This window comes from Thamnophis sirtalis, unplaced genomic scaffold (genome assembly GCF_051295495.1).
Source record: "Thamnophis sirtalis isolate CommonGarterSnake01/CBP01778 unplaced genomic scaffold, rThaSir2_p1.2 scaffold_11, whole genome shotgun sequence".
Lineage (NCBI taxonomy): Eukaryota > Metazoa > Chordata > Lepidosauria > Squamata > Natricidae > Thamnophis > Thamnophis sirtalis.
The window spans coordinates 28369275-28379824 of record NW_028261391.1 but is presented as its reverse complement, the minus strand read 5'-3'; the positions used below and the strand labels follow the sequence as shown (position 1 = coordinate 28379824).

Genomic DNA, 10550 nt, shown 5'->3' with positions numbered 1-10550 from the left:
GATTACCTGTATATTGAAAATGACTCCTAGTTTTTTTCTATCAGGGTTTTTTTGTTTCCTTAAGATATTTGGTTTGAAAACTTTTATTGAACATAAAACTGACTCAAGCAATTAAGGCAATTTAATTATTCTTGCTCTCAAAAGAACTTGCAAACTTACTCCTCTTTGCCAATTAATAATAAATATGGTTGAGGGTTCAGGAAAATAAGATTATTCTACAATATTGGATAGGATTGCCAGTTGGAGAACAGGCCAAAGTTAGAGTTTTAGGAAGCAAGTGTATTAATGATTCCTTAAATAAATGACTCAAAAAGGAAAATATCAACTTTATTGAATTTCTCTGTTATTTGTCTGAATATTGAGACAATATTCTTTGGTTCATTTTATTACTGCAACATGATACACAGAAATTACAAAACAGAAAGATATAATAAGGCAATTCTTAATATATAAGAGTAGGAAAAAAATAGCAAATGGAGTATATCTTTTTACTGATTGAAATTTAGCTGAATTTATAAATTATATACCTTTGTTATTATACAGGGATATCAATATATTGTATATCAATATTTGACAAATGTTTTGAATTATATGGAATATTCTGACATATATGGTATAATAGTTAAAGATATGATTGTAAATATTGAAATAAGCAACTTTAGAAAGAAATAAAATTCTTCCTGCAAGCTTAATTCAGTGTCATGAGACTCTTAAAGTCCTGGTTTCAGTTAACGTCTACGTCTACGTCTATTAAGATTGTTGCTTCTGTTACGATTGTTCCCTCTGTTTCCAGCATTTTCAAAAAACATGAAATCCTAAAATGTAAAAGAATAAGAAAAGCTTTAGTGAAAAAACTTCAGACTAAAACCCTTGTTTATTCATATTTTATATCTGCTATTCCAAAAAACAGCATCTGAATTAACCTACAAACTCTTGAATGTTTGAGAAGACTGTTGGGATATCTAATAACATCTTCAAGGAAGGAGTGTAGACAGTGCCTCCTCCTCCTCTTATTACCAATCTCAAGAAGTATACCATGTTTGATAGTGTAAAAAGTTACTGACGGACTAAGTAGAACTAGAAATGCATCATTCCTTATCACAGTCTCACCACAGGTTATTCACAAGAGCAGAAAGTGAGATCTTAATACCACAGCTTAGCTTGCAGCTGGACTGAAAAAAGTCCAAATAATGTATTTTATCCAAGGTTTCCACATAGATAAAACCATCACCTTCTCTACATTTCTCCCCCAAAAGGGATTGGAGATTAGTTGATAATTCTCTAAAAGAGTTGAATCAAATGATGTTTTCTTGATGATAGATGAATTGCTACCTCTTTCAGTCACCATCTTCATCCCATTTTCACCTGGCTTCCTTTTACCTTCATGAAATTGTAATCAACCTAAAAGTATATGGATCTAACCCATCTAATAGGTGGTGGAGCTGATGTCATAAAAAAATTGTCCATTTTTCTTAAGTCAATCAAGATCATATTGTCTCACAAGAGCTTAAAACACACTGTCCTCACACATATACCTCAGCACTCAGTGCATATTACTTACCAACTACTATAAGTTGCACAGCAAAATTTCAACTTAAGTGGATGATCTGAGCTGCTAGGGCTAAACTTGCAGAGGCAAGATTTCTGTTTAAATTAAATCCTACACATACTAAGTTTCAATCTCCTGTCCTACACCTGCTGTTGGTAGTGTAGAAGGTTACTACCAATAAAAAAGTGGATATGTTGTTTATGGGCTGCTAAGAGTTCATTGGGGGGACGCGGTGGCTCAGTGGCTAAGGTGCTGAGCTTGTCAATCAGAAAGGTCGGCAGTTCATCAGTTCGAATACCTACCACCACGTAACAGAGTGAGCTCCACTGCTTGTCCCAGCTTCTGCCAACCTAGCAGTTTGAAAGCATGTAAAAATGCAAGTAGAAAAATAGGAACCACCTTTGGTGGGAAGATAGCAGCGTTCTATGTGCCTTTGGCATTTAGTCATGCTGGCCACCTGACCAAGGAGATGTCTTTCGAGAGCACTGGTTCTGGCTTTGAACTGGAAATGAGCACCGGCCCCTAAAGTCGGGAACGACTACCACAAATGTGCCAGGGGAACCTTTACCTTTTCCTTTAAGAGTTGATTTGTCTTAAATTCCTTTTACTAGATTCATGAACCAATTGTTTCCAGAATGCACTGTACTGTAATGTTTTAGGCCTAGGACTTACCATAAGAAAAGAGGCCCCCATTATGACTGCTTTCATATTAATATCAAGATCCATTGGAAAGTGAATTTGAAAAATGCTTGCATCTGTAGCAACCTCTCTTGCTAAACCAGTCCATTTTTTTACTATGTTTCCAATTGTAGATTTCCCATCTACAGTTTTCACCTGATTTTAAAAAGAACAAGAAAAAAGAAAAAAAACAGATTTTACCCTTTGTAAAATGTATTAAAATTTTTAATACAAACATTATGTTTAAGAAAGTATTACATCTTCCTTCCCAGTGTTTAAATTCCCCATATTGATGTCCCAGATAGCATGACAATATCTCAAAGTAGCTGAATTAATTTTTATATTTCCCCACCAATTAAATAAGAAATTTCAATATAAATAAATATGTTCATTGAAAAGCATCATGTTACTTCAAGATGATCAGCACAACTCCTTTATATTTATAAGTATACTATAGTTACACATTTTATGGAGTATTTTAATTATACTAATAAAAACAAATACAAACAACTCAGAGAAAGGACAGTAAAAAAATAAAAAGAATAAAGAAATAAAAATTAAAAGAAAGAAAAAAGGCTGAGCGAAAGAAACAGAAAAGTAATAAATAAAGAAGTGGCTTCTAATCTTCATCACAAGAATAAACAACTTTGGTAGCTCTTATGAGATTAAAAAAGGTATATCTTCTTCCTATTTCTTATCTATAAGCAAATCTATAAAAATATCAATTTTTCAACACTTGTGTCAGCAAAGATAATCTACAAAGGTGTGGCCAGAATTCCATAAAAATGCCTTATTTTATCCTTCATTAAATAATTCAATTTTATATTTCTTCCTTCTACTTCTGAAAAGCTTAATCTTTAATCCATTCAGTTACTAATATAAGATTTGATTTCTCTTGAATTCTTCTTCATCTTATCACATAGACTTCTTCAAGGCTTTAACAAGTCTCCTTTGTAAATCAAATGGAAGGACATTGTCCAGGTCATTGTTTTAGTTTATCATTTGCACTTCCCTGTTTTTGTATAACAAGTAAAAAATCCTTATCTGGACCATTCTCTTGGCTTGCCATTTGTATTTCTACTTTAAGTAACTTCTTTGTCTTTTCCAATATTTCTGATTCCATCATTGGATCTCTATAAATGCATTCTGCATCAAGCAAAATTTATTTCACATCTGCCATTTCTTCATTAATATCCTTCAAACATAATATATTCACTGAAGTAGACATCGTTACTGATATTGTAGGTATTATGGCTATTAATTTTTCTCCCCTTGCCCTTTATTTTAAAAAAATGTTATAGTGGTTTTGTCATTTTGTAAATCTAATCAAAACAAAAGGAAGGGTTTTTCCCCCCTTTTCGCCTGTAATATCTTTCAACTGAAATATATTCCTTCATTCTTTCCTTTTTGGGACTGCAATTGACAAGTGATAACAGTTATATTTCAAAATAACTTACCAAATTAAGGAAAAAATGATAAAAGTTTGAGAAAGCTCGAGAAATTTAAAACTCTTCTCATCACATGAACTGTAAATATTCACATGAATATATTACTTAAAATATTATTTGTTTGTTTGTTTTAAATGGTTCCAGAATCATAGTCGCACAACTGGCAAAGTATAACTAACAAATTAGCTCCAAGAAAACAAAGTTAATATTAGAAGGTGCTGGTTTAGTCAACATATTTCATATATATTTATGACATAAAAGGATATAAAAGAAGATAAAACTTAGACATGTTGTAAGATTAAGCTTGATAAAAACATGGAATTCCATTAAAAACAAAACTCAGTAATCTCATCTTTAGTCTTCAGAATTGTTAATTCTCTCCACAATAAAAAATATTCTGGAATAATTATAAATAATAAATTAGTGTATATAGTCCAGGTCTAAGGTGTTACTAATAAATAGTAAATGGAGATTGTCTTTACCTCAAAATTAACATCCTGATAGCATTGGCAAGACACACAAGGTGAAGTAATTTTAAGAACATTTTCTCTGGCCTCATTCTGAATAGTAAATTTTGGTAGGCATGGATGCCAGTTTTGTTTCACATACCCAATGATGTTGCCTAGAGGTGCCTGAACTTCAAGCTAAAAGAGAGAGAAAGGGGCGGGGGAATCCCAGTTAATACAAAAGGTAGATTTATAATTTTATCTAGCACAAAGTACACAAGCAAGATTTAATTCTGTCATAGTTAAAATCAGTGTACACTAATGCTGAAAGTTGAAATAAGAAGACTTAGGATCTTATTTTGCAAAATTAATAGATAATATATAGAGAACAGAAATATACCTGAGAAGGTAAATCACTTTCTTAGCCTTAAATATCTTATCATCCTTCTCTTCTAACCCCCCCAAAGGTTCATGAGATCATGAACCTGCAGTAGGAAGACATCTTGTCTTCCAGTGCAATCTAGAGAAGAAAGATGCTGAAACAAATTCTCAATATACACATACAAAATGATCTAAACTTAGATTCCAAAGTAATAAGGAATTGTGCTTGGATATTAATATGGAACCATTTGACTACTTTAGAACTATTTACTCTCAAACCTACATTCATGTATTGCAACTGGAAGGCTAATTTTCCTATAAGGATAAATGTATCTCCTTGGATCAGTCATGTCTACAAAAAAAGTTGTAAGTATAGTAAATTCATCCCAGCCGTTATAATTTTTCAGATCACATAGGGGACCTCTCTCACTTCAATTATCTGATAGGAGCTTAAGTATGATACCCATTGTAGCCAAATCTCTTTTTCAGAGCAGGTCAAATCCAGCCTGAGATAATAGCAAACTATTTGTAATTTCTTTAAAAACCCAAAAGGTCTACATCCGGGATGGCAAATCTATGGCTATGGAGCCATTTGTCAGGGCACGCAAGGCATTCAGTCTTTTTTAAAGCCATTTTTCGCCAGCATTCAATTTTTTGCCCTCAAGTCAATTCCAGTTTGCTTGTAGTCCTCTGGAGGCTTCAATGAAGCCTCCTGAAGGTCCCTGAAGCTTCCAGAGAGCCTTCGGGGGGGGGGGCGTAGGAGGCTGTTTTTGCCCTCCCCAGGCTCCTACAACACCTCTGGAGCCTGAGGAAGGTGAAAAAAGCATGCAAAAAAAGGAGCACCTTTCATGTGCGCATTACATTATAGGTGTGGCAAGCCCACCCACGACCCCCTTGCACTCCCCCCCTTTATGGCACCTGAGCCAAAAAAGGTTCACCATCGCTGGTCTAGATGAATAGGACAATGAAATTGTCACTATTCCATTGTGTAATATTTCCTTTGTTTTAGCTTGCCTTTTTTGCTCTAAATCTCATAAATCTCTAGTTTAACATTATAAATGTTAAACTAGAATCTCATAGAATCATAGGGCTGGACGGGATCTTTGGGGTTTTCTAGTCCAAATGTCTACCAAAGGCAGGAACCCTTATACAGGTAATCCTCAACTTACAACAGTTTGCTTAGTGATCATTTGAAGTTACAACAGCATTAAAAAAAGTGACCTACGACCATTTTTCACACTTAAGACCATTGCAGCATCCCCATGGCACAAGATTTACATTTGGATGTTTGATTGCTGGTGCATATTTATGATGGTTGCAAGGTCCCTGGGCCATATGATTATCTTTTATAATCTTTTGACAAGCAAAGTCAATGGGGAAACCACTTAACAACCATGTTACTAATTTAATGACTGCAGTGATTCATGGCAAGAAAAGCCATAAAATGGTGCAAAACTCACTTAACAAGTTTTTCATCAATTTGGGGCTCAATATGATCGTAAGTTGAGGACCAGACAAATGGTTGTCCAATCTTTTCTTGAAAACTTCCAGCGATGGAGCACTTACAACTCTGGGGAGCAAGCTGTTCCACTGATTAATCATGTTAACTCTCAGGAAATTTCTTTTTTTGTTCCATTTTAGATATCTCCTTATCCATTGCATCTTGTCCTACCCTCAGGTGCTATGGAAAATAAATAAATGCTCTCTTCCTTGTGACAGCCTTTCAAGTTTTAGAAGATTGCTGTTATGTCTCCTCCAAGCCTTCTCTTTGTTAGATTAAACATACCTAGTTTGCTTAGCTATTCATCATATAATTTAACCTCTAGTCAGCATTATCATCTTTGTTGCTCTATGCTGCACTCTTTCTAAATCCTCAGCATCTTTTTTGTATCAGAGACCAAAACTGGACACAATATTCCAAATATGACCTCACTAGTGCAGTATAGAGTAATTATCTCTTCCTGTGATCTTGATGCTATTTCTCTGTTGGGGCAGTCTGCGTTGGCTTTTTTGGCAGTAATAACACATTTCTGATGCACTCAAGGAATTCGATTATCTGACAAGTTTTATTTTAAAAATAGTTTTATTCTTTCTGTGTTATGTTAATATTTGTATGTGTCATATATAGTCTGGTATAACAGGTATCCTTTTGCCTATCAATTGATAAGAGAGTCATGCTTTAAGGCAAAATGGTTACTTGGAATATGATAAATTTGTGTTCAGGTAGAAATAAACTTAAGAGAGCTGCAACTATCACTTGAAAATCATAATGTAGTTTCAGAACAAAGAAAGGTCCAGCCCTTACACAATAAAAGGATCTGTTTATTACGGATAGAACCATTAGTAGCTGAATTTAATTTTTCCACAAATGAAGGAGGGCACTAATTATTGCTTGGAAACAGAATATTCTTTGTTTTTATGGTATTCTGCAATGTCCTTGCCTCACAATTATTCTCATGAATGAGTATAACATTAGCTACACCTCCTCCCCTTCTGTAATGTCTTTCTTCCTGAAATTTTAATCATCTTTCCTGATGATAAGTTTCTGGAAATTCGAAAGCTTGCAAGTGCTTTTGTAAATATTTGGTTCTATCTAGATGTTAGAAGACTTCCTAATTGAAACAAAGCTGTAAAATTAATCCTTTGAAATACTCTAAAACATGTAGAGAAAGACACAACTGACTTGCCAAGTTGTTGGAAGTTGTACTAGAAGGAAATCACAATGGCTGTTCTCTTGATGATAAAGAAACCGATTTAATAGAAAGAATCAAAAGTTGGGCACAGGAAGGGGGAAAAGCTGTTTACCTCTTGCAGGCAACAAATACAAGGACAGCAGCAACTGGAGCAATGGAACTCTCTTGACAATTGCATTACTGGTTGGTTTGTACTGTCAAAGAGTTTTATGGTAAACGATCTCAAAGGGCCATAACAATTCAGGTTGAAGTCATCATTTTCTTCAGCAGCAAAATATATCCAATGCCCCATGGCATTTTTTACTTCATACTTATTACACGTTTCAAAGCCACTTATCACTGAAAAAGAAGCAAATACATTACAATTAAAAGTGAATCTAGGTGTTTATCATTAATAGGAACTGAGAAAAAAGAGAAACCAGATTCAGACTCTAATATTTAATTACATAACACATGAATACAACATAACAACATCCAATTTCAGCAGCCAGTTCCACCTGGTCAAGGAAGGAAGGTATTTTGTGGATCCCATGAGTCAAAAAATTCTGACTTCAGGAAGATAGTCTTCTCTGCCATTTTTTCTGCCTTTTCTCTGTCAAGGTTCCAACTAACATCCCTAATGAAAGAAGACTCCAAGGCTTGATTTTCCTCAAAGTTCCATTTGATTATAAATGTCATATTGGCACATCTGGGAAAACCCAAATCTGAAAGTTTCCAGGTTTTCCCCACCCAAATGAAAGTTTGAGTTCCTGCCAAGCACCCACATGTCCATCATATGATCCAATCATGCACCATCCAAAATTGAAGATGTTACCTTGTCACAGCTGCAGGGCAAAATGGCCTTGATTTTCTGAGAAAGAATGTTATTTTGATTATGTATCACCCACACAAATAATCCCATTTTCCTACAGTAGAAAATGTGAAGGCCCAAATGTAAAAGATGGCTTCCAGATCTGACATTTGTCTCATCCGCTAGAACATTTCTCCCCACTGAGGTACGAGGCAGGCTCCCACTTTCCTGGCCTTTCGAAAAGATGTGAAAACATGATTCTGTGGGTTTGCTTGGACACAGAGAGGAACATGCACCCATGGGGCTGGGTAGTGCCCTAAAAGTCTTTCCCCTGCTTTTCACTTAATTTCTTTTTAAATTTTATATACCATTTTTATGTTTTTATGTTTTTATTTTATACACTGCTCAGAATCCCTTGGGGATGGAGATGCGTGGTTTAGAAATTTAATAAATGAAAATAAATTGCCATGTTGATTGTCACATACTTACTGCTCTCCCCCAGCATCTTAACAAGTTTTCATTCACACATTTATTTTTATTTATTTATCACATTTTTATAGTCTCCATCACATTTGCATGACTCTGGGATATTTATAAATGAACTTTAAAAGAACAAAAAACAATTTTACCATACACTCTTCCCCAATTTGATGCCCAAATAATTGTAAGACCCCAAATAATGTATTGGCTAAGTATCATTGTAGATCATCTACAGAGTGCAGAGTCAGTAAATAATATCAATGAATAAATATTTCAGGTTTACAAAACTGTACATTTTCCTAATCCCCAGAAATTAATGAAGTAATAAAGCAACATACGTACTTTCCATGAGCTCAATCTGCTGTTCAACTGTTATCTGATCAAGCTGTTGGCATCATAAAAAATAAATAAGAGACAAGAATTAAATCTGAAGAAATATTTACAAACATTAAATGACCGATTATCCTATGACTATAAATATTTTCAAAAGCATATTATTGGTATTATTTATTCAGATTACATAATACATGGATGATGAAACATGTCAGCATATTTCTGGATTATCTAGTTGCTGTTTCATATTTGTTATATTTAAATAAATTCTTGAAGGTATGTATCAAAAAATATGCAAAACTGCATGCATTCATGGAAGAGAAGTTAGAACTTGGGTATCAGAACCTGGTATCTCTGACTTGCAGTGCTTGTCATGAGCATGATTTAACTTATCCTCTGAATTTTCTACAATGCACCATCAAAAGAATTCTGAGCACTGTGGGCGATTTAAACAATAATTATTGTGCCAGGAGATAATCCACCAATCTTTGTTAAAAGAGATTGTTTTTCCAGGTCTGCTGTCAATTGGAAATGCTCTTCTACTGCGCACAGGTTTCAACTGCTAGTTGCTCCTGTTGCAACTGCCTGTTTAACTGAGTAGGCAAAGTGATCATGTGTACGTACTTAGAAATGTTACTACTCATTAATATTATTTTTATTGCCCAGAGATACAAAAACAACAATTTTCAATATAAAAGCAATCCATTACAGATTTCTTTTTAAGTAAAGTGCCATTATCTGCCAAGCCCAAATGTGCTTTAGTCTGGAGAGGCATTTTACTCACAAAATCCATCAGCATCTGTAAAATATTGCTTGAACCTCAGAGGATTGGGATATACTTAATGTTTTAAAGAAAGTAGCTGGACAATTTAACAGAAAAAATGTATTTTAGAAAAATTGAAAAGAGCACAGCAAAAATACTTGATGGAGAAGATTCTTTCAGAGTGAATACAGATAGTCTTTTGATCTATGACCAAATTTGAGCGCAAAATTTCTGATGTTGCTAAGTAAAGCATTTGTCAACTGAGTTTTGTCCCATTTTACAACCTTTCTTGCCACTGTTGTTAAATGAATCCCACCACTTATTAAGTTAGGGACATGGTTGTTAAGTGAATTTGGCTTCCCCACTGATTTTGTCAGAATTTTGAAAAAGGTGATCACATCATCTCTGGATACTTCCCCTGTCATAAACATGAGTCAGTTGCCAAGCATCTGAATTTTGATCACGTGACCATGGGGATACTGCAATGGTCACAAGTGTGAAAAATGGTCGTAAGTCCCTTTTTTCAGTGCTGTTGTAACTTCAAGTGATCACTAAACAAACTGTTGTTTGTTGAAGACTACCTATATGCTCCCTAGTTCAAAAATTAAGTTTCACAATTTACTGGTGACTAAGACATTTGTGGGATCTCATGTTTCTCTCAAAGGAAAAACAGAATAAACTGAAAATAAGTGCAATATACCTGACTGAAATATTCCAATCCACGAGGGCACTTGGGGATCTGAGGTTGTGGTGGCATCCAGATGATGGGTGGAGGTGGATTTGCTAGAACTAAGAAAATTAAAGTGGATTAAAAAAAAATAACCTCAGACAACTATTTTGAATTTCAGACTGCTGAAAACCTTATTCTAAAGACCTGTAGTATCTGGATATACTTTGGCGGGGTCATTTCATAAGTATCAATGAAGCACAGTATAATTTTACATTATATAAGGTATTGTTCATGCCAAGTTAACAATAAAATTAAACCA

General features: G+C 34.4%; 1 protein-coding gene across 3 annotated transcripts in view; it reads right to left on the bottom strand.

Moving 5' to 3' along the window:
- Window positions 1-411: 411 nt before the first annotated feature.
- LOC106549233 (phospholipid scramblase 1) overlaps window positions 412-10550 on the bottom strand; it is a 30321-nt gene continuing 20182 nt past the window's right edge. For all 3 annotated transcript variants that reach the window (XM_087725419.1, XM_087725418.1, XM_087725420.1), the window contains 6 exons: window positions 10262-10350; window positions 8808-8850; window positions 7308-7534; window positions 4158-4319; window positions 2222-2383; window positions 412-815 (listed from right to left, as the gene is read on the bottom strand). In XM_087725419.1, coding sequence (XP_087581545.1) covers window positions 729-815; window positions 2222-2383; window positions 4158-4319; window positions 7308-7534; window positions 8808-8850; window positions 10262-10350 — 770 coding nt within the window. In that variant the 3' untranslated portion in view covers window positions 412-728. The remainder of the gene's footprint in view (window positions 816-2221; window positions 2384-4157; window positions 4320-7307; window positions 7535-8807; window positions 8851-10261; window positions 10351-10550) is intronic.